This window comes from Mustela nigripes, chromosome 7 (assembly GCF_022355385.1).
Source record: "Mustela nigripes isolate SB6536 chromosome 7, MUSNIG.SB6536, whole genome shotgun sequence".
Taxonomy (NCBI): domain Eukaryota; kingdom Metazoa; phylum Chordata; class Mammalia; order Carnivora; family Mustelidae; genus Mustela; species Mustela nigripes.
In genome coordinates this window covers 89,614,003-89,638,964 of record NC_081563.1, presented here as the reverse complement: position 1 = coordinate 89,638,964, position 24,962 = coordinate 89,614,003, and the positions used below count along the sequence as shown (strand labels likewise).

Here is a 24,962-nt window from a genome sequence, read left to right as displayed (position 1 = left end):
GATGCGGGACTCGATCCCAGGACTCTGAGATCATGACCTGAGCCGAAGGCAGCGGCTTAACCCACTGAGCCACACTGGGCGCCTGGGTGGCTCAGTGGGGATTTTAAGGTATTCTTGGCTGCATGTTCTTTTCATTTAGTGCCCTGAATACGTCTTGCCAGCCCTTTCTGGCTTGCCAGGTTTCTCCTGACAGGTCTGATGTTACTCTGATGGGCTTTCCTCTGTACCTAAGGAATTTCTTTTCCCTCACTGCTTTCAAAAGCTCCTGTCTACAATTTTTTTTATAAAGATAAGTGGTTTTTATTTATTTATTTATTACGATTTTATTTATTTGACAGATAGAGATCACAGGTAGGCAGAGAGGCAGGCAGAGAGAGAGAGAGGAGGAAGCAGGCCCCCTGCCTATCAGAAAGCCCGATGCGGGGCTTGATCCCAGGACCCTGTGATCATGACCCGAGCCAAAGGCAGAGGCTTTTAACCCACTGAGCCACCCAGGCGCCCCTCCTGTTTACAATTATGATTCATCATTTTCACTATCAGGTGTCTTGAGGTCTTTCTAGATTCCTTGGTTGGGGGCAGACCGTTCTACCTCTAGTACATGAATGCGAGATTGGGAAAATTTTCATGGAGAATTTATTCCACCGTATCTTCTAGTGTTCTTTCTTTCTCCTCCCCCTCAGGGATTCCAATAATTCTGACATTGGAACATTTCATGGCGTCATTTATTTCCCTAATTCTGTTTTCATGGCTTCTAAGTTGTTTATTCCAGGCTTCGATCCTTTTTCTCTATATGTTTGTCCTCCAGTTCACAATTCTATCTTCCGACTCAGTTACCCTGGCTTTTAGAGAATTTAGATTAGATTGGAACTCATTGAGAACATTGTGAACATCATCCCTGGTGGCTATCAGTTCTGCCCTAATCAATTCCATTTTGTCATCAAAGGCTTTCTCCAACCTAGCTATTGCCTGGATATTTGTTAGCCTGAATCCGACATACTGTCTATGTCCATATCTAATAGCTCTGTTGCAGAAGGACCAGTCTCTGAACTTTTTTTCTGTTGGGCATTCTTCGTTCTAGTCATTTTGGTGAGAGATGGCTGAATGGATGTGTAGCTGAATGTATTGACCGTGGTGCAGGCAAGGTGCACCCTGGAACGCTTCTGAGAAATCAAGAGTCCCCACCCAAAAGCAAGAAAAAAGAAAAGAAAAGGAGAGAGAGAGACAGGGAAAAAAAGAAAGATAAAATAAAAGAGACTTCCCAGCTGAAATGGGCCCCAAGGTAAGATTTATGAAATATAGAAACAAAACAGACAAACAAAAAGACTGACAAAAGTAGATGACAAGAGAAAAAAAAAACAACAAAAAAAGAAGCTCATGAAAAACAACCCCAAGTATAAGATTTATATACTACCAGGATAAAAGCAAATACATAGAAACACTGGCAGAAGAAAAGATGGGAGAGTGGTTATAAATTCTCAGTGTGGGCGAGGAAGGTTATTTTGATTCTTCCTGGATGTATTTTGGTATCTTTGTTAAAGGACTCAACTTTCCTAAAATAAGGGGAGATTAGAAACTGGTTTACCTATTGGGGTAGCATTGATTGGGGAAAGAGGATTACCTTGAAGCTTAAGTCTATATGAATATTTTAAAAAAATAAATAAATAAAATTAAATTAAAAAATAGAAAAGTAAAAAGAAAAACACAGGTAAATGTATCAAAAAGTTCAGCTGAAAAGGTTATTATGGAATTTGATGTTGTGGACATCTCACTGTGATGATAAATAGGTTAGTGGTGGTTGTCCTCTTGTCTTTTTTTTTTTTTTTTTTTTTGGTTGGCTTTTTGGGGGAGGGGCCTGCTGTGTGGTTTTTCAGAGAATCTTGCTGGAGTTATGTCCTCCTGCCCCCATCAAGGGGGTGGGCTCTGAGGAAACCACTTTTCCAGGCTTTTGTTCTCTGGAGGTTTTTTTGTTGGTTTGTTCATTTGTTTTCTCTCCCTTTGGCAGCTTTTGATGGTTTTTGGAGGTTTAGAGGAAAGCAAACAGTACCCAGACCTCCTTCTCAGAGAGAAGCCTCAGTCTGTTCTCCTCTGGGTTTCCAGAGCACATAAATTACCCTTCTGCCGTTAGCAGATCACGTTCCCATTCATGGTCTCTGGGGTCACAGGAACTTTTGCTTGTACCTAAAACCACGAGAAATACTAACCGCGGCTGTCTTGGCAGGGCTCTGCTCTCCCAAGCAGAGAGAGCACACTGAGATTTTCCCGCCGGCCTGGGCTGGGAGTGCTCAGACTCTCCGAGAGTCAGAGAGAGTGTGGGCGGCACCTGCACGCACCTCTCTCAGGGGAGGCTGTGGGGCGCAACTCAGACTCTGGTCACAGGGCACGCGCATGGAGAGGTGCAAAAAGACTGTGGTTGTGCAGGCTGGCATCTGCACACACCTCTCAGGGTAGGGTGTGGGGCCCAACTCAGACTCTGGTTGTGTGGCTTGCGAGTGGAAAGTGCAAAGGGGTGTGTTTCTGCTCACTGCTGAGGCTCTCTCACCCTCACCGGTGCTGCCACCCTGGTGCTCTCAGGTGTGATGGTGGCTCAGGGACGAAGACCTGGCTTCTTCACCACACTCTCTCTGGCTCAGTGCCAGCAGTGACTTTCCTGGGTTGGGGGGACTTAAGCCCCTGTCCCTAACTGTCTCGATACCCACAATTTTCCCCCATCGATCCTTTGCTCTTTTTGAGTGCTTTCAACCATACTCGAAATTAATGCTGGTCCCAATCACAGAGCACTCTCGTATTGGGGTATTACTTTCCAACGGGTGGCTTCTGCTGGCTCCCTCCCCCTTTTGTTTATCTTCCAATGTCAGTCCGATGTTCCCACTGCGCTTTACCTGCCCACTGGCGTCTTCAGCCCCCATAGAGATCCAGAAGTGTATAATTCTAATCTCAGGCTGATTTCATGGGTGATCAGACGTCTTTGGTAGGTAATCAGCTCACTTTAGGGTACAGGTTGAAATGGCGCCTCCTCCTACTTCCCCGCCATCTTTTCTCCCCTCTCTTCTAGGATTTTGATGGATTCATGTCTCACAATTAGGTTCTTACTCACTTTGAGTTTATTTTTGTGTATGCTGTAAGAAAGTGGTCCAGTTTCATTCTTTTGTGTGTCATGGTCCAGTTTTCCCAAGACCGTTTGGATATTCTTTACTGCCTTGTCGAAGATTAGTTCACCACAGAGTTGAGGGTCCATTTCTGGGTTCTCTATTCTGTAACACTGATCCGTGTGTCTGTTTTTATGCCAGAACCATACTGTCGTGATGATTATAGCTTTGTAATACAGCTTGAAATCTGGAACTGTGATGACTCCAGTTTCAGTATCCCCTGACCCCCGCCCCAACATTTCTTTGGCTATCCAGGGTATTTTCTTGTTCCACTATTAAGTCTTTTTTTTTTTTTAAGATTTTATTTATTTATTTCACAGAGAGAGAGATCACAAGTAGGCAGAGAGACAGACGGGGGTGGGGGGGAGCAGGCCCACTGCTGAGCTGAGAGCCCGATGTGGGACTTGATCCCAGGACCCTGGGATCATGACCTGAGCTGAAGGCAGAGGCTTAACCAACTGAGCCACACAGGTGCCCCACTATTAAGTCTTTTAAATAAAAGTAATGTTCTTTGTCTTCCTGGTTATAAATGGAAATTTACTCTTTTACAGTATTTTGCATGTTTGGGTAAGTATGTTGATGTATATGTTGAATATTATATATTATTTACTTTTGCATGTATTTACGCAGTAAGAAAATCATGGTTTTAAGTATGAGTCAGTGTATAGATTGCAAGTAAAAACTTGATGATGATAATATTACAATTCCTTCTTAACATAGATATATTATTTAGATACAAGGTTTTTTCAACTAATATCGGTTTTAATTTTTTTTCTTTTTCAGCTCTTTCAGTCTCACATGCCAACAAAAACAACCTGTCTGTCCTTACAAGTATCTGAAGATGAACAGAAAGTGAGTATACCTTTTAAATAGATCCATACTGTACTCTGCACGCCTCTAGGTTTTCAAAATAACTACTCAGAGACCTGACAGACTTTTGTTTGTACCTTGAATATAAATTAACTTCTATGTTGATTGAAATTAAAAATCAGTTTAAATAATTGTTGAATGTTTTTAGTGTCTCTTTCCTAAGGGACATGAAGCAAATTAAAACTCTGGCTGCTTCCACAGCATTCAGTAGGAAGACTAGCACTGCTTTAATAGGGCATACTTGCAGAACTTGGTGTTTGGAGAGAACTCCTTTAATAATAGAACGTTGGAATTCACTGGATGGCCCTGTCAGATGGCTTGCCTGAGTGCCAGATCAGCCCTTAAAGGTTCTTCTAAGTGTGCCCGCATAGGAGGGGTATGTTTTGGTAATTCATATTAAAATTTATATTTAAAAAGAAAGGTAAATTTAACTTGGTGAAAGGTGAGTTGATGATTCTTTAAACAGAAAATTGCAAAAACAGATTAAGCATCTGCCTTTGGCTCTGATTGTGATCCCCTGCATTGGGCTCCCTGCTCACCGGAGAGCCTGCTTCTCTTTCTTCTTCTGCTATTCCCCCTGCTTGTGCTGTCTCACCCTCTCTGTCAAATAAATAAATAAAATCTTTTAAAAAAAATGAAAATTACAAATACAAGCTTGGATAATTCAGTAAGATTTAATTATTTTTTTAGTTCTGTGCCCATTAAGCCTCTTCTTGTTTTCCCCTCTTCCTTCACACATGCTAAAGGCCCCACAGTTTTGTGTGTGTGTGTGTGTTTTAAGATTTTATTTATTTATTTGACAGAGAGATCACAAGTAGGCAGGGAGGCAGGCAGAGAGAGAGTGGGAAGCAGACTCCCTGCTGAGCAGAGAGCCCGATGCTGGACTCGATCCCAGGACCCTGAGATCATGACCTCAGCTGAAGGCAGAGGCTTAACCCACTGAGCCACCCAGGCGCCCCAAAGGCCCAACAGTTTTGATAAATTGTAGCTTGACTGCAAAACTATTGTTCTTTTTAATGGTTTGGTAATAATAATCTGCCCCATCTTTATCACCTGGCAGACCTTTGGAATTATTTTTTATCTGCTTTCTGACACATTGCTCTGCTGAAACTACTGTCACAGTCACTAGTAATACTTTAGTGACTAATCCACTGAGTGGTCATTGCTTAATCTTCATTTTCTCTGGCCCCTCTTCACTGAATTATGGTGACTACCACCACATTTTTTTGGAAAGCTTCTGTTACCATGACCCTAAAATCTTACAACTTTAGAACAGGAAGGAATTCTGTAGGTCATTTAATTCAACTTTTATCTGGTAAGTGTGTGTTTATCACGTAAAAACTCTAACAAGTATTACTCTAATCTTCTTGAACACTTTCATGACTAGGAAGCATAGTGTTTCTTCTCTCTCAACAAACGTGACTACTAAAAGGAAATCAAAGGGTAGAAAAGAGAATATAGTATACTAGTTTTCTGTTGCCCCATAACAAATTGCTATGAATTTAGCATCTTTAAAAAACACCTATCTATTAGCTCATTGTTTTGTAGGTTAGAAAGCCAGGCCAGCACAACTGGCTTCTCTTCTCTGCCCAGAGTCTCACTCAGGATGTTGGCTGGTTGGATTCTTATCTGAGGCTCCCCTTCCAAATTCTTTCAGGCTGTTGGCAGAATTCAGTTTCTTGCTGGCTGGTTGTTACTAGCTTATGTCCTTGCCATATAGTTCTCTGTCATCCATACAAGAGGGGAGAACCCAACTATCAAATCCCCTTAAGGTTTCAAATCTCTTTCACCTGGAAGCTCCTGGTCGTTTTTAAGGGCTCACCTGATTATGTCAGCCCCACCCAGGGTAATCTCCCTTTCTCAGGTTAACTGATTTGTGACCTTAATTATACCTACAAAATCCCTTCATAACATCACTTAGATCAGTGTTTGATCGGAAAAAATAGAAGAGGCCATCTGTCATGGGGTCCATGTTAGAATTTTATTCACTGTACAGTGTAAAAAGTGAATCTTTCTCACCTGTACTCCCAGACCACTCCCTCAACTTCCAAGTGCATTCTCCAGTAGTAACCACTCTCCATAGTCTGTCGTTACCCTTTGAAAGATTTTTATCCATATTCATAGATATGAGAATATGAAAAAATAACTTTAATTTTTTAGTCAAATCACAGTAAATAAATCACTTAATTTTTGAGACTTAGACATATTGTGGCATATATCAGTAGTTTAGTATTCCATTGTATGGATATACTACATTTTATTTCTCTGTTCACCCATTGTTGGGTATTGGGTTCTTTCTGGTTTTTGACTATTAGGACTAAAGCTGCCAAGAACATTCATGTGTATTTTTATTTACCTTGGGTACCTACAGGTGGAGTTTTTTGGTTGTATAGTAGTATGTTTTAACCTTATAAGAAACTGCCCACCTGTTATCCAAAGTGCCTGTACCATTTTGCTTTCACACCAGCAAATTTATCAGAGTTACACTTCATAATATCTAATACTTGATATTATCAGGCTTTCAAATTTAGCCATTTTGGAGAGTGTTCAGTGATAACCGGCACTGTGACCACTCCTTCATTTGCTTGGCTGTCTTTGTGAAATTCTATTTGAGTCTTTACCCATTTTCTAAAAAGTGGATTGTTATTATTAAATTATTTGAATTCTTCAGATATTTGAATATAAGTGCTTTGTCATGTATATATGCCAAGTATATAATATTTTCTTTCAGTCTTTGATTTACATATTCCTTGCTGATCACAAATTTTAAATTTTTTAAAAAAAATTTTAATTTTAATTTTTTAAAAGATTTTATTTATTTATTTGACAGAGAAAGAGAGGTCACAAGTAGACAGAGAGGCAGGCAGAAGGGGAGGGGGAAGCAAGCCCCCTGCTGAGCAGAGAGCCCGATGCTTGGTTAGATCCAGGACCCTGGGATCATGACCTGAGCCGAAGGCAGAGGCTTAACCCACTGAGCCACCCAGGCACCCCACAAGTTTTTAATTTTGATGAAACATACAAATAGATAAATAATTAGATTGTCACAATATCATACTTCCTGGTGATTGTACCTTCATGTTAAGGTAGTTAAGTCCTTCAACTTTGTTCTTTTGCATAATTGTTGTAGTTGTTACTAATTGCCTACATTTCCATATAGATTTTAGAACCAGATTGTCATAGAGTTGTTTTACTCTTTTATCCAGTCTGATTATTTCCTTTTAACCTGAAATGTTTAGACATTCATTGTCCAGTGTGGTAGCCACTAGCCATGTGTGGCTATTTAAATTTAAATCAGTTTAATAAAATGTAGAAATCAATTCCTCAGTTGCATTAGTCACATTTGAAGTGCTCAGTATCTGCATGTGGCTGGCTGGTGGGTTCCTGTTGCACAGCTCAGATATAAAACACTTCTACCATCATAGGAAGTTCTGTTGGATATCACTGGTTTAAACCATTCACATTTAATTTAATTATAGACTTGGCTAGGTTTAAGTCTGCCAGTTTGCTGCTATTTTCTTTGTCACATTTGTTCTTTCATTTTTCTTTCTTCTATGCCTTTTGGATTATTTTTATGATTGCATTTCATCTTTACTATTGACTTACTGTCTGTATCTCTTTGGCCTTTTATTTCTTTAAAATAGTAATTGGTGTAGGCTTTACTTTATCACACATATCTTCAAACAATATTATAATGTTCCATGTATAATATAGAAACCTCACAACAGTATCTCTCCATTCCCTCTCCCATCTGTTATGCGGTCACTATCATACATTCTACTTCTCTGTGATTACAAACTCTGTGATACATTGTTGTTGTTGTTGTTTTAAACAATAATATTTTCAAGAAATTAAAACTAACAAAGTTCTCTTACAATTATCCACATTTCTACTTTTCTGGCTGTTTTCATTTCTTTTTATAGGTCTGATGTCATTTTCCTTTCTCTTGAATAACTTTTAATATTTCTTAATAGTGTAGGTCTGCTATTAGTGTATTTTCTTAGATTTTTTTTTTTTTTGGTCTGAAGATGTCTTCCTTTGACTTTCATTTGTGAATGACATTTTTATTGGTTATGGAATTCTAGGTTGTCATTTTTTTCTTTTGGCATTTTATTGATGTTCTGTTGTCTTATGGTTTGCATTGTTGTTTATGAGAAGCCTGTAGTCATTTTATATGTTTCACTTGTCTATAATATATCTCCCCATATTTGGTAGCTCATAAAGTTTTTCTTTATCTTTCTTTTGAAATATTTTGCTCTAATGTGCCTAGTTATGGGTTTCTCTGGATTTTTTCCTGTTTGTAGTTTGCTAATTTGGATCTCTTAGTTCATGTTTAGAAAATTGGAGAATTTTCGGTGACTATCACTTGGATATTTCCTTCCCTCCCCCAGTCTCTCATCTTTTCTGTATGGCATTCCAATTACAAGTATGTAAGACCATTTGATATTGTCCCACAGTTTTTTTTGACTCTATTACAGTTTTAGTTTTTCTATAAGATATTTTTAGCTTGGATTGATGAAGATATTTAACTTGGATATAACTATTGAACAAATAATTTCATTCCATTGTTTGAACTGCTGTTAATTCTGTTCAGTAGGTTTTTTATTTTAGATGTTGCATTTTTCCTTCTAGGAATCCCATTTGTTGCCTTTTGTTGTTGAGAGTTTTCAAATCTCTCTTGTAGCTCACCACCCATTATATCTATCTTCTTTTCCTGTAGAAAAAGAGGATATTTTTTTTCTTCTTCAGCATATTTGTCATAGTCGTTTTTTAAAGTTTTTATCACCTGATTGAATATCTGGTTCATTTGTGGATCTCTTTCTTTTGACTGTTTTCTCCTGACTGCGAATCACATTTTTGTGCTTCTTCCTCTATAGTAATTTTTTATTGTATAGTAGATGTTGTGGATGATACATTGTAGAGGTGCTGGATTCTTATTTCTTCTTCTGAAGAGTGTTGACCTTGGTTCTAGCAGGCAGTAAATTATTAGCTTGTTGTATTGTTCATGTTGAGCCTTAGTTTTATACTTTGTTATTAGGGCAGATCTATTTCAGTTGTGTACTAGGGAACATTTCTGATTCCTGGGATATGATCCTTACTCTTAAAATATGGCTCATACAGGTTTTTAGTGGAAAGTCTGAAATGTTTATTCAGCCCCTTTAATTTACAGAGTTAAACTTCAAGCTTCCTGGGCTGACATTCTTGAAAACTCTACATAGCTCCTTCTGATTTCCATTTTCCCTTTGCTAGGCTCCTTGTATTTCCCCTGTACTTGTGCAGTTCAGCAGTCAACCAGAGATTTCAGGGGAGTGCACTTGCAGATTTTGGACTCCCTCCTTTCTATAATTTTCTTCTTCAATTTTCAGCTGATACACCTGCCCTTATTTCCAACTTCTCAACCCATCCTGAGGTCTGTCTTCTTTGTGCAGCAGTGACTGGGGTATGCCTTCAGAAAGACCTTGAAAATGTGCATCTCACTTTACATGGTTTCCTACTCCCAAGAGTCTCATTCCCTCCAGTGCCCATTGGACTTTGGTTGCACTCCACTGATTTGGAAGAATAGATTATAAATGTTATTAGCAGGTGACATAAGTTAACCATGCCATTACTGGGAGCTAAAACTGCATAATGTATTGTGCATTTTTCATGTGACTTTTTTTTTTTTACTATTTTATCTATTTGACAGAGAGCGATGACAGGTAGGCAGAGAGGGAGAGAGAGAGAGAGCCAGGAGGAAGCAGGCTCCCTGCCTAGCAGAGAGCCCGATGGGGGACTGGATCCCAGGACCCTGAGATCATGACCTGAGCTGAAGGCAGAGGCTTAACCCACTGAGCCACCCAGGCAGCCCATGTGACATTTCAATGTAAAATTTAAGTTACCAAATACTTATCATAAACACCTATAATAACTTTATTCCATTTTGTGAGTGACTCTGCCATAGTTTACATGATTTCCTATTTTTTGGAAATCAAGTATTTGAATGTTGTAAGTAATGCTGGACTCTCATTGTATGAAGAGAATAAGAAATGTGTTTGTTTTCAGGGTTTGGAATTGGGTTTCTCACAAATTAACTTAACATGGTTGTATCTTGGTGAAGGTCTAATGATCATAAAATCTTTAGTTTCTTTGGTAAATTATATTTATCTTTTCAAATGTGCCTGCATCCTATTTTAGTAAAAGTATTTTTGCTTTAATGAATTATAATTAAAATTTTAAATTTAATTTAAAACAATCTTAATTAGTTGTTTTAAATTATTGCCATTGTCTTTGTTTTCCTTCAGCAAAAAAAAGAAAATATTCGTTCTTTAACTATGTCTGGCCATGTTGGTTTTGAGAGTTTGCCTGATCAGCTGGTCAATAGATCCATTCAGCAAGGCTTCTGTTTTAATATTCTCTGTGTGGGTAAGTGGCAAACTCTTCCTCTAAATTATTCCTTTATATTCCTTGTGTTCTCTTCACTCTTGGAAGCAGTATGATGCTCATGTTATTAATTTGAGATCATGATTGCAGATTTTTTCAGTTACTTAAATCCTATCAGTTTTGGTTTTCTTTGCTGTACTGCTTTAAACTTTTTTGATCTTTAAACAATTCAGTGCTTTCTTCAGAATGCTGAGTAACTTAGCATGTATACTAGCTTTAATGTTCTGCTAATGACTCAGTGGACCAGCCTTAACTTGTATGTCTTTCATAGACAACACAGTCTTTGGAATGTTTGAAATATTTGGGATCCTTGAAACCAGTCTAAGAGTTCTTCTTTTTCTCATTTGTCCTCTACACCTGGGACAATGTACCTTTGTTTCTTTCAGGGGAGACTGGAATTGGAAAATCAACGCTGATTGACACATTGTTTAATACTAATTTTGAAGACCATGAATCCTCACATTTTTACCCACATGTTAAACTTAAAGCTCAGACATATGAACTCCACGAAAGTAATGTTCGATTGAAATTGACCATTGTGAATACAGTAGGATTTGGTGACCAAATAAACAAAGAAGAGAGGTACATGTTTTCTTATTGTAATTGTCTTATTTTAAGACATTTGTCTTGTCCCAATAGGCATGATTTGGTTTTCTACTATGGAAATTCATACCGTTTCCTCCCAGACTTTATTTTTTTTAAATAAATCAGCAATGTTTATTCTTAATAAATTGACATTTTTCTACCCAGTTGTCTTAATTCTTTTTAGCATAATTTGACTCAAATTATTGAAATGTGTACTTGGGCAAAAATCATATTCCAGTTTGGTGTATAATAAGTGATTTGTACTAATTTTGAGGCAGGACTTATTTTGTTGAAGGGGAAAAAAAGTAAGACATACAATAGCAAATATATAATGGCCAAAATCATGGTACATGAATTTTTCTGTGTGTAAAATTCTAAGCAAATCAGCCAGGTCCACTATTAAGCATTGCAGGAAAAGTTTGATAGTTGAAATTATTATTTATATTTTGTATTATGTCATTCTTTCTTCTATAGTATTATAAAGTGATTATAGATTGTGTATGAGACTCAAAATATGAAACAGGGAAATAGGTTGCGGTTAAGCAGGAACTTCTTATTTTTTCTTTTTGAAATGCATATTTTTTCATTGTTAGAGGTGTATTTCTAATTTTCTAAGTTTGATTTACAGGGGAAATAGTTTGCATAATTGATTCCCTTTGTGTGACTTAACGTGAGCCTTTCAGCACATTTATGTGGACTTTCCAGAAGAAGCAGATTAGTGGTAGTCAAAGGCCTATCACAAGTTGCTTTAAATCTTCATAATTTCTTCTTTATAGTTTTCTATGTAGAGCTCTTATACATCTTTACTTAAATTTATTCTTAGATATTTGGCATATTTGATGCTCTCATAGATGATATCTTTTAGAAATATTTCATTTTCTATTTGGTGTTTAGAAATATAATTGATTTTGCATACAGTGACTTTTGTAAATTCTCTGATTAATTCCAACAATTCATCTCTAAATTTGTGTAGATTTTCTATGTATGTATAATAGTATAATCTACAAATAGTAACATTTATATATTTTTTTCAGTTCTTCTCTTTCTTTTAAAAAGTTTTATTGATGTATAATTTAAACAGAATAAATAAAATGCTTTTTTTTTTTAAGTGTACAACTCAGTTAATTTTGACAAATACATAGTTTTCTAACTACTACCATGATTATAACATAGGAAATATCCATGGTCTGAGGTTCTTTTCTCACATGTATGTGCAGGTTTAGTGCTTCACCACGGACTGGAAGAAACTGCTGTCTGTCTAGATTATTAGTACTTTTGTTGGTGCAGGGCCTTCTATTCAGTGTCCTTACCTACCAATTCTAGTTGCCTTGGCCCTCCTGACTTCCTGTTTCTGTCTCTTCAACTCAGTGAGTCCACTGTGCTCTCTGCTTTTTTGTGCTGTGCTCTGGAAACTTGCCTTCAGGCAGTAAGCTGGGAGAATCATAAAGCTTTTCTCATTTATTTCCCTTCTCAATGAACACAATTTTACACTGCCTGTTGTCAGATGTCTGAGAGACTTTTTTGTATATTTTATCAAGTTTGTAGTTGTTCAGAGTGGGAGAATAAATGTAGTCCTGGTTACTTCATCATGGCTAAAGACAGTTTTAATTTTTCTTTCTTCCATTTTTAAAACCTAACTGTACAGGGTAGGACTTACAGTATTATGTTGGATAATCATGTTATTAGTGGGTATCATTGCCATGTCCTGATGCAAAGGGAAAGCTTTATTTTTTACCATTTATTATGCTTGCTTCCTTTTTTTAAAAGTTGGAATAAGGAAGTTCCATTGTATTACTAGTGAGAGGTTTTTTTTTATTATTATGAGTAAATATTACCAGACATTTTTTGTTTTTGCATTCTGTAGAGAAGATTGTACATTTTCTTTAATCTTTAACAAGATGAATTTTAGTAACTGACTTTTCATTGGTAACTTAGCCTCAAAATCTTGAATACCATTTTGTATTCTTTATATATTAGGTATAAAATTAGAGTTATTTTTCTCTGAAGTGATTGGTGGAACTCACTAATAAAACCATCTCAGTCTGGGGCGCCTGGGTGGCTCAGTGGGTTAAGCCGCTGCCTTCGGCTCAGGTCATGATCTCAGGGTCCTGGGATCGAGTCCCACATCGGGCTCTCTGCTCGGCAGGGAGCCTGCTTCCTTCTCTCTCTCTCTGCCTGCCTCTCAGTGTACTTGTAATTTCTCTCTGTCAAATAAATAAATAAAATCTTTAAAAAAAAAAAAAAACCATCTCAGTCTGGAGTTTTCTGAGGTTTTTAATTAGTAACTAATTTTCTTTAATGATTATAGGCCAATTGAGAGTAGTTTCTCGAGAGTTGTAATCTTTTTTTTTTTTAAAGTTGTTATTTATTTATTGAGAGAGAGTGAGAAAGCATGACAGGGGAGAAGGTCAGAGGGAGAACCAGACTCCCCATGGAGCCGGGAGCCCAATGCAGGACTCAATCCCAGGACTTCAGGATCATGACCCAAGCCAAAGGCAGTCGCCCAACCAACTGAGCCACCCAGGTGCCCCTTGAGACAGTTGTAATCTTAACAGTGTTCCAAGTGTCCATTTCATCCAAATTTTCGAAGATACTTATTTAAAATATTTGATAATATATTCCTCATATCATTTTATTGTTTACATCATCTGTGATGCTATCTTCATTTCCTTTTCTGTTTCTGATTATTTGTGCTTGTTTTCTTTTCCCTTTGATCAGTCTCAACAAAGCTTTGTTGTTTGTGTTTTTTTTGTTGTTGTTGTTTTATGTGGAATTCTTAAAATTTTTTTTTTTTATTAACATAATGTATTATTAGCCCCAGGAGTACAGGTCTGTGAATCTCCTGGTCGTCTATTTTTTTTTTTTTTGGCTTTATTATTGGTCTTCTCAATTTTATATTGTTTTTTCCCTACTTATTTTGCCTTTCTTTGGGTTTTGATCTAATCTGCTCTAATTTCTCATTGATTCTCAGCTTTATGCTCTTAAGATAAAAAATTATTTACTGATGTTTGTTTTTTTCCTTTGATTCTCATTCATTGTGTTTTTTTTTTCTTTTATACTTGGTTATTTTTTTATTGTAGATTTCATGGTCTTTGGAAAAGTTTTTGCAGAGATACTTTGAGGTCTAAGATGAAGTTGTCTTCCTTTAAACAGATTTGGATATGTTTATGTTTGGCCCCTATTGGCTTTAATACTCTGAGGATCCTTAAACTCATTTTATGACTCAGGGTTCTCAGCATGAAAGAGGCACTGTGAACCTTGGCTTTGAATATGTGTGAGAGCAGACCCTGTGACTTCAAGTTCTCAAGGGCTTTTTGTCTCCCTTTTTATTTTCCCTGATTCATTTAGTGCCAGGGCAACCTTTCCTACAGAAACTTGGGGAGAGGAAAGGAATTGTAGGTTAATTTCTAGTTCATTCTTACCCTGAAGGTGTGGCTTTTAGGACCTCCATTCAGTGTGGGGAGGCAGTTTCTTAATAGACTCCTACCTGTATGGTCCCTGGGCTTTGATTTTTTCCTTCTTGTCCTGTGAGTCCTTTAGAAGTGAGGCTCAGGAACTAGATTGACAAGTGGCCTCAGGACAAAACTAGCTCTGATGCTTTTAGTGCAGGGGTTAGTAAACTCTTTCTGTAAAGTGCTAGATAGTAAATATTTCAGACTTTGTGGACTTACAATCTCTGTCCAAACTACTCAAAGCAGCCATAGGCAATACATAAACCAGTGAACAGGCCTATGTGATACAGACATTATCTGGACTTGGCCCATTTACTGACCCCCTTCTCTAGTCTTCTGCTCACCTCTCTCAGGCTCCACTGTCTCTTCAATTTTGACCTGCTAATTCCTTATCACTTTGGAAGTTTTTAAGGAGGTGATTTTTATATTTTAAGCCATTGTCTTTTGTTTCATTGGAAGACTGAGTATGCAGTGTATTAGAATTGGAAACCTAGGGCAAATTACTGTGGAAGAACTTCTAATGGTATGCTGTTTATTTAGCAGAAGATGTTTTGGTCTTCATTTATGACAAGTGTAATGCAACACAGTCATGTAGAGGACTGTTTATGGCTATTAGGTCATAAAATAGGTCGTGTTACTGATCTCCTTCAGGTCATTAATACATGCTTCTTTGAATTTTTCTTATGTTAAATATGTACTTACAGATTAAGTTTTACTATTTTATTATTTTGGGGAGGGAATCATGTTGGATCACATTTAGACAAGTTTCCCAAGGATAGTGTTCCTGATAATGAATACTTGTGCTCCTAATACTCTCTCTGATAATGTTCAAAGTATAGGCTAGGTATTGTAGAGAAAACAGAAATATAAGATAACTGTCTCTGTTCTCACATTTGTTTACCATCTGCATGGAAAGAATGGTATTCTGCGAAATTAAAAAAGGTGACGATCCTGAAGGACTAGAAGGATCAGGCAACTTTATGGAAGAAGTCAGTTCTGTGCACATTTATTGAGTCCCTAGGCTTCTCAAAGTACATCTCCATTTGGGCTACAAAGACAATTATAAAGGTGTCCAGGGAATTTGACAGAGGAACTATTTGCTATTATTTTTACTTGGAAAGTCGGGTTTACTTAAGAAGAGTAGGAAGTTGAATTGTGTAGATAATTTTTAGTATATCAGAATGAAGTGGAACATTCACAAACTAAGATGAATGCCCATGTCCATGCAGTGTGATATGATTTGCATCTTGAAGGACGAATAGAATGAAATAGCTAGAGGGAAAAAGGCATGCCAGGAAGAGAAGTGATCTAAGCAAGGACTTAAAGTGTGTATGCCTTTCCTTTACTTGTAATTAAAGATAAAATCATGCCTGGATTACTGGTTATTTTCATTTGATGTACGCCTTTCCTCCTTTCTTTGTTACTGTTCTTCATGCCTTATGAATCTGATTTAAAAAGCAAGAAGTCATAGAATTTGACTTAAATGTCTTTTAGGTTATTAATACTCATGCATTTTCTCAGTTAAATAATATGTTCAGTTTGGTTGTAGTTAAGTGCCTGGCCTCATTGAGCACCGTGGCAAGTATGGGAACCCTTATCAGAAAGGGGTGCAATGTGTGAATGAATGTGAGAATGAGTCCATGTATCTTCATTCAGTTTCTATAAAGCAGTTTAAAGCACAGGTTGTACTGATGGTTTTAAAGTTCTACCTTTGTATGCATATTCTGTGCAGTTTGTTTTATTATTAAAGTTCTCTGTTTAGCAAAGATGATAACTATTTATTAATTGGTAAAAGTATAGATCTCACACCTTAGAATTACATAAATATCTTACTTAGGTAACATGGATATGCTGTATTAAATAATTAAATATTTATTTTTGCAGCTACCAACCAATAGTTGACTACATAGATGCTCAGTTTGAGGCCTATCTCCAAGAGGAGCTGAAGATCAAGCGTTCTCTCTTTAGCTACCACGATTCTCGCATCCACGTGTGTCTCTACTTCATCTCCCCGACAGGTCACTCTCTGAAGACACTAGATCTCTTAACAATGAAGAGCCTTGACAGCAAGGTGGGCTTGGAAAAGGACTCAGTTTGTCATGCTTTAATATTTATTTTGAACTTCTAAAATATCTTTATTATATATATATATATTATATATATATATATATATTATATATATATATACACACATATATATTTTAACTTTTATTCTGTGCATTTTTAGAACATTTGATAAGTTTCAATGTTAGGTTCTTTCCCAGAGAAATTCAGTTTGGAAGATGAGCTGCAAAGAAAACACATTAACATAAAATTTTAGTCCTTTTTTTAAGTGATTAAATTGCATGCCAGAATTTATTTGACACTAATTTTACTTTATGATGCTACTAAATGAGAAGAAGTTCATTGACAAAGATTAAGGTCTAATGTTTCATCATGTGTTATAATAAATTATGTTTTAATTTGAACCGTCTGAAAACCTGCTTTTGAATTTCTGAGCCAGCCAAAGAGTGATATGTAAATTCAGGGAGCTATAAAAAGTAATATCTACAAATTAACTTACTTGGTGGTTTTTTTTGTTTGTTTGTTTTTTTAAATCCATGTTAAAGGTGGTTGAAGACTGCTATCTCTACTGAAAAAACTAGATTTCCTATAACCTCTGATGGTGTGAGAAATGCAGCTTTCATTATACTGGCTAATGATTTTTTGAGAAAGGATTCAAGAAAAAGGGCATGCTGGCCAGTAGTATTTTCTGTATAAAAATCAGTCTGGAAAAGCATAAGGCTGCCAGTGAAGTTGTGATTGATTGACTTTTGGCTAGTTGCATAGTCCCCTGGCTTTAGCAAAAACTTGATGAAGCTTTTATGGTAGTTTACTTATCTGATCAGATGTCATAACCATTTATCCAGTATTTTCATAGTTGAGTCTAATTATATAGAAACTCTTAAAATCAACATAAAACCAAGAGTGTGCGAATTTTTCTTAGCTAGAGAGAAGCAACATCATGTAATCTGTATAAACTAATCTGTATAAACAACATAGAATTTGGTGTCCTTGGAGGCTGGTTTTAAATCCTGGCTGTGTCACTTAATAGCTTTGTGTTCTTTGATAAGTTTCTATAGTCTCCTGAGCCTCAGTTTCCTCACATCTAAAATAGAAATTTAAGGAGAATAATGCCCTACTTCCGGGGGCAGATGTGAGTGTTAATTAAATTGATAGCTTGTCTTTCGTTCCTAAAAGCAGAATACTCCTCTGCTTGAAATGAAAGTTACCTTTTGCAACCAGTGACAGGTTACCATCAGTGTAAACCATCTTTTTCCTTGCTCTTAACATGCAAATATATGAACAGCTTTCAGTTTAGCTTTCAGTCTGTGATGTACCCTGCCAGCCTAATTATAGTGATATTCTTGGCTAAGAATGCCTGAGGTACTCCCCAACTATACTATTTATAGCAAGCCCCACAGACATTATCCCCAGGGCCAGTGTCATGACTAGGCCAACCCTTGTGGCTCTTACTATGATCTTGGGACTTCAGCCAGATACCACCAGGAAACTTTGAAGGACAAGGTCTGTTACAGGTCCTAGAGGGTACATGGCATGCTGAAAGGCCACACAATGGGGTTAAATGTGATCCTGGGCTCTGCCTTTATTAGGGTTGAGTGTCAGGTGTCTCAGGTTTTATAAGTTCACTCTTTATTGGCAAATTTAAAACATAAGAGTGGGATTAGGGCATGCTCAAGTGGTCAGTTATCAAGGTCACCCAGGTTTTTTAAAAGGAAAATGTTACAGGTGGAGGTGGCTTTGTGCCTTATCCGGTTTTGCTAGTAGCTGTGTCATACAGCTAGCAATATGTTTATTCGATATGGATGTCTTTGAAATGAGCACCTTGACAATCAAAGCTTAATGTCAGACACTTCTATTACAGAGTGCTTTTGCTATCTACTGTGGAAGTAATTATAAGATGTTAACTTGGCATAGTTTATTGACAGTCTAAGTATATAATATTGAATCCAAGAACTTGGCATCAAATTTGTATGTACTTTAGCTAATTTAGCATGAAAGCTGTTTACCCACTATTGCTGGTGAGTTTTCATGGGTAGATGAGAAAAATCTTTATTTATTCTGGAGCATATTTATAAGACTAATAAATTGAATATACACAGTAAGTGTGGAATTGTAGAAGAGCAAGAAATTTAAGAATAGAATTGATTTTTACTTTTCATTCTGAAAATTACATTGATACCTCACTCTCTTGATACTAGATAGCCTGAAATTTTTCACTGAAACCAACTAATAACCAAAAAACAAAAAAACCTACAAACCCTAGATTTGTGGAGACCTCAGTCTTTTATGGGACTGATGTTGCAAAGATAGTCTTCATGACCCCAGAATTTTTCCTTTCTGGCCAGTGATAGGACTTTAAGGCTGAGAATGTCATGAACACTTTCAATTGGTATTCATAAAATTTCCTTTCTTCAAACAATTAGGTAGGAGTCTCTCACAACAGAGTACAGATTAGATGGATTCACTGGGAAGGCGATCTGCCAAAATGAGAGGAAGAAGGAGAAACTCAGCTGCTTCATAGTTTTGCAGAAGGATCAATTATCCTGATTATTAATGCTTAGATTATTAAGAAATAAAAAATAGTACAGATTAGATGGATTCACTGGGAAGGGGATCTGCCAAAGTGAGAGGAAGAAGGAGAAACTCACCTGCTTCATAGTTTTACAGAAGGATCAATTATCCTGATTATTAATGCTTAGATTATTAAATTAAAAATACTTAGTGAATTCAGCAGGTGATCTCAGCTTCCTGCTTACATTTTGTGTGTGACAGAATTATGAGAGACTTTGAGAAATAGAAGAAAATGTAAGATTTCTAACCCTAAATTCAGATGTAAGATTAATTTTGTAAGAATTCTGCTTTTTAAAAGCAGTTACTATTAAGGCCAGCATCTATAGAAGTGATTTGTGTAGGGGAATATGGTGACAGTGACAGTCAGCGATTATCTAGGTTAGGAGTTGGCAAGCTTTTTCTGTGAAGCTGTGCTCTAGTAAATCTTAATTTATATCAACAGACAACTGTACCATAGTTTGTTCATTCCCAGATCTAGGTTATGGAAGTTAGTCAGAGACCGAGTGGTTTTGAATGCAAAACTACAGAATTAAAAAAATAAACCTCCAATTATGATATTTTGTTTTTCTTTATTGTTAATAGGTGAACATTATACCAGTGATTGCCAAAGCAGATGCAATTTCTAAAGCTGAATTACAGAAGTTTAAGATCAAGCTCATGAGTGAATTGGTTAGCAACGGTGTCCAGATATATCAGTTTCCAACAGACGATGAAACTATTGCTAAAATCAATGCTTCAATGAATGTAAGCTCCTAGTTGAATTTTAATTTTATTTACATGTGAAAAGACTAATTTATAAGTGACATTTCTGCTAACACACTTTCACTTGTGTCTTCCAGAAAGACTTCATACTTATTGAGTTTTCAATAAGTTCAATATAGGAAAATGTTTTATTTTCTAGAGTTGGAAAAAATATATGAGAATGTATTTACTTTCACCTAAATAAAATGATACATTGGCAAGGCTGGGATTTTCCTTTTGTGGCACCATGTTTACTAATTGCCTTAGAAAGATGCCTTTAGTCCTATCTTTAAAAAACATGTGAAGTCTTTCTATTTATTCTCCTTTGGAATGCTTGGGAACTTTAAAATCTTTAAGGACATATTTCTGATCTGGTATTTAAGCTCATCCTCCCTTACAGCATCACATGTACATATTAAACATTCACATAACTTTTCTTTTCTTTTTTTTAAAGACTTTATTTATTTATTTGAGAGAGAGAGAATGAGAGAGAGCATGAGAGAGGTCAGCTGGAGAAGCAGACTCCCTGCCGAGCAAGGAGCCTGATGTGGGACTCGATTCTGGGACTCCAGGATCATGACCTGAGCCAAAGGCAGTTGCTTAACCAACTGAGCCACCCAGGTGCCCCAATATTCACGTAACTTTTTATCTAATATGACTAAAGATGGCTAAGTTCTTTGTGATACTTTCTTCAGGCTACTAGATTTCTTAAATATCTGGTTATATTTTGAAGAGTCATTGGTTTTAACTTAACCATATGTTCTTGTGGGAAATACCTCCCTGAGATTGTTAACTTACCTACAAAATTGGGTTAATACCTGCAGTTGGGTTGTTGTGAGGATTTAGTCTTTGTTCACTGCTTAACACAGTGACATTCAGTAACTGTTCATGCCATTTCTCCTTTTCCTTTTCTGATTTTTCATTAAGATACTTTAAATATATAAAAAACTGACTAATGTAAATGAAGTGATCTCAATACCGATGTGTTATATTGTCTCTAAATATAATTTTATTATTTGTGCCCACTTGGAATAATTTTTCAGAAAGACACAATTAAGATACTTATCAGTTATTAAAAATTAAACGTAATACTTAATACTTAAACATTAGACCTTTCTCCTGTATTAATTCTCACCTTCAGACATACCAGTCTACTCTACTACTATTCTCTAAATCTAGCTGTTATGTGTTTGTTCAAAATCTTCTCCTTACTTAAGTTAGTTCTTACTCTCCTTGGTCCATCTCTGGTTTGGGTTATATCTTCCTGCTCACAGTGATTCCTCATTCCTCTAAGTTTATGTAACATTTTAGTACCTTTTGTACTAGTTTGGGGCTTAACTACCATTTTGTATTAGTACCATGCATCTGTGCACACATTAAACATAGATATATATTTTAGTTATTCATTTGGTATGTGTAAGTGTGTGTACGTGTGTAATTTCCTCAACATTATCTTTGTCTTTTAGGGCAAAGATAATATTGAGGGAAATGATACCTATACTAGAATCTTTTTTTATTCCTGTAGCATGATACCTTGCATGTGGGGGATGCTCAATGATTAATTTTCTTTATGGGGCCTGAAATTTACTTGTATAGAACAGTTGTCACATACTCACTGCCAAGTTTTAAAATTGGAGGTATAGGGATGCCTGGGTGGCTCAGTTGATTAAGTAAGCATCTGCCTTCCGCTCAGGTCATGATCCCAGGGTCCTGGGGATTGAGTCCCCCGCATCAAGCTTCTTGCTCAAGAGGGAACCTGCTTCTTTCTCTGCCTGCAGCATCCCATGCTTGTGCTGTCCCTTTCTCTGGCAAATAAGTAAAATCTTAAAAAAATAATTTTAAAATAAAATCAGAGGCATAGCAGATCATTTGATTTTAATAACTTTGTTATTTAGTACATTTTCTCTAATCTATTACTTTCATAAAACTTTTTTAGTTAGTGATTTATCATAATAGTGTGCGATATGATTTGGTATCATGGTTCCTTTCCAGGGACATTTGCCATTTGCTGTTGTAGGAAGTATGGATGAGGTAAAAGTTGGAAATAAGATGGTCAAAGCTCGCCAGTACCCGTGGGGTGTTGTACAAGGTAAATGAGATGAATGATGACTGGGAATACGCATGTCACCTAACAGTCTGAAAGTTGCATTCAGTGCATTCTCTAAGGTGATGCTTATTTTGGGTTATGATTTGCTTATCAGAACAGTGGCATGTATTTTGTTTTGGCCAAGTATGTGGAGGCTGGGCTTTCCCATTTTCTTTATTATATCACACACATTTTGTGCCTGGTGTGCCAAGACATTCAGAAAGTGGGAAGCACTAGACAGAACAGAATTTGAATATAAATATTAGTGTTTAAACATGATACATAAACTAATTACTAAAACGTAATTCTAGGCACAATAAACCACCTCGTACATTTATGTATTTCCAATTATCAAAGTATTGCCAACTATTTCCAAAACTAAGTCACCCAATTAAAAAATTTTAGGATTTATCTAGCCTTGTAATGAATAAGTAATTAGTACTATCTGGTTCATTCATTTACTTGTAGTACTAATAATGGGAAATGGATTACCCCTGTTAGTACTGGTTTCCTAATACTGCTGATATTTTAATTGACAGATTTGTAATTAAAAGATATTGACAAAGCTTAACATTTTTAATGTATAAAAATATAAAAGTAGTAATTCTACTTAAAACTATTGGTTACAGTTACATAATTATTTGTAGTCTTCCAGTCACCATAACCCTAGAAGAAGGACCATGTAAGGAGAACTAAGTATATTTATTCACTAATTTTGAATGGTGTCAAACACAACATCATAAATATGGCATTGTATATAAAGAGTTTGATAATTATAGCATGTACAGATGGTATCTTGAGTATGTAGAATTACTACTTTGAAGTTTTAATAAAATAATATTACAGGGTCTTTTTAAGCACTTTGTAAAATCTCCTAAGGATGGTTTGTAAAATGCTAACAAAATATTAGTGAAATAATTGGAACATTCTAGTGACATAATATAATGTATTTCTTTCCTGTTTATCCATTGCCTACTAAATTTAAAGTAGTTTCCCAATCTGTTACATTGCTTATAATTCAGTGTGTGTAATGCAAGAGTTTCTTCCTTGGTTACTTACATAAAACAATCATAGGTGTTAGACTGATCATTTCACTGTTATTTCAGATGTGTTTTTATAGATTCTTTCATTCAACAAGCACTGTGTGCCAGGAATTAAAAACTGGTGTTGCTGTTTTCTTGTTTTTCTGGCTAGTGGAAAATGAAAACCACTGTGATTTTGTAAAGCTCCGGGAAATGCTCATTTGTACAAACATGGAAGATCTGCGAGAACAGACCCACACTAGGCATTATGAACTTTACAGGCGTTGCAAACTGGAGGAAATGGGCTTTACAGATGTGGGCCCAGAGAATAAGCCGCTCAGGTAACGGGATTTCTGTGAGAAGCCAATCAAAGAGGAAGTTATAGAGGATTGTACTTTGTTTTATATCCAGGATGTTGGAGAATGTGGTTTTCAGAAACCTGGCAAACCATGAAGTAGAATCATTTGCTTATGATTAATTATTGTGCTTCTCAGATCACTTGAGGCTTTCTTGCCTTTGAAGGGTCTCTAATACTTCATCTGATTCTAAGAGTTTAAGAAAGAACACAATGGCAGAAGCCCATTATCTCAGTACATGCTGAAATGAATAACTAAAGGAAAGAATTCTCATTTGGTTTTATATTTGTATTTTTCTGAAAAAGATAAAAGTATATTTCTCTGTTCTTCTAAAAGAAAGTTGGAATGTGAATCATATTAAACCAAAAAACCCGTTGTTTTTAGCTTGGTGAAAGTTTGGAATGACTTAAATTTAGGAAAATGTCTTCTAAAGGAAGAATGAACGTGCTTGTAGGAAGTCAGGGATTAAACTGTTTCTTAAAATATTCCAGGGTAGTTATAAGAATTTTAAAGCCTGATGACCTTCTTGTTCAGTAATTACAGCATTCAGTGTTATAAACTTGCTAGGTAATTTTATGTGGCTTTACATCCCTGACTTGTTTTTATTAAGATATGTAAACATGAAACTCTAATCCTTACCTACTACATCAGATTTGATATGATGTAGCATTCCAGAATAGGTTTTTTGCATGGAGGAAAGTAGGAAATCTTCAGGAAAAAACACTCTAAAACTCTGTTATGGAACTAAGGATTTTTTTTCCATTTCATTATTTGCATTTTGGTCATTTCCCTGACTCTTAGTATTTGTACTAGAGTAAACACAAAAAGTAGAAGGAGAACATTACTTCAGTGATGCCATTGTATCTGACCTTTGGGAAGATTTAATAGTAGATGAGGTTAAATTTTTCAAGTTTTTAATCTATGGCTTTAATTAGTTTTTTTTTTAGCTCTAGTAGTATGATAAATTATGATATCATATCATATGATATCATCATGGTAAGTTAGGATATTTTATATGATATCATATAAAATATGATAAATCTAGTAGTATGATAAAAAAGAATTATGTATACTCAACCCCTCTTCACCAATTTCAGGCATGCTGTGCTTTTGATCACTTCTGATAAAACTATTTTCTCTATTGAAGATTTGGCTTCACTAGTGTTTTCCAGAGGAGGCTTCATGTCTCATTCTTTCAAGTCTAAGGGGCAATTCAGAGGTCTCGGTGTACATTAGTAAGACACAAATACTGAGTGAGAGCAAGTGGGACAGCCTTTGAAGTACTCTGAGAAGAGGGATTCAGGTTGCCTGGTGGGTCAGTCATCAGGCATCTATGGAAGATTAAGAAATGCAGGTTCAGAACTTCTACAGATAGAGCCTAAGAGTCTGCATTTAAGTTAAATTTTCCATTCACTCATCTAACAGATACTTGCTGTTCGTCTCCCATATGCTTTCACACACTGCTGGTCAGTTGGTCAGTGGGTAGGTAAGCACCGTGGGCTTAAACAGAAACTGCCTTACAGGATTTCTGGGATGGAGGTGAGAGGAGGACCCTCTGGCCCTTTGTGGAAAATAGAGTCGGGGTGCTCACACAGTAGTCCTGGTGAGACCCTAAAGACTTGGTAGTGTAGAGGTGGTCAGAAGTACATTTA

General features: G+C 36.3%; 1 protein-coding gene across 2 annotated transcripts in view; it reads left to right on the top strand.

Annotated features, from left to right (window-relative positions):
* SEPTIN10 (septin 10) overlaps positions 1–24,962 on the top strand; it is a 75,818-nt gene that overhangs the window by 35,134 nt on the left and 15,722 nt on the right. For both annotated transcript variants that reach the window (XM_059406400.1, XM_059406401.1), the window contains 7 exons: positions 3,930–3,998; positions 10,295–10,415; positions 10,820–11,015; positions 16,355–16,541; positions 19,688–19,849; positions 21,839–21,935; positions 23,127–23,295. In XM_059406400.1, coding sequence (XP_059262383.1) covers positions 3,930–3,998; positions 10,295–10,415; positions 10,820–11,015; positions 16,355–16,541; positions 19,688–19,849; positions 21,839–21,935; positions 23,127–23,295 — 1,001 coding nt within the window. The remainder of the gene's footprint in view (positions 1–3,929; positions 3,999–10,294; positions 10,416–10,819; positions 11,016–16,354; positions 16,542–19,687; positions 19,850–21,838; positions 21,936–23,126; positions 23,296–24,962) is intronic.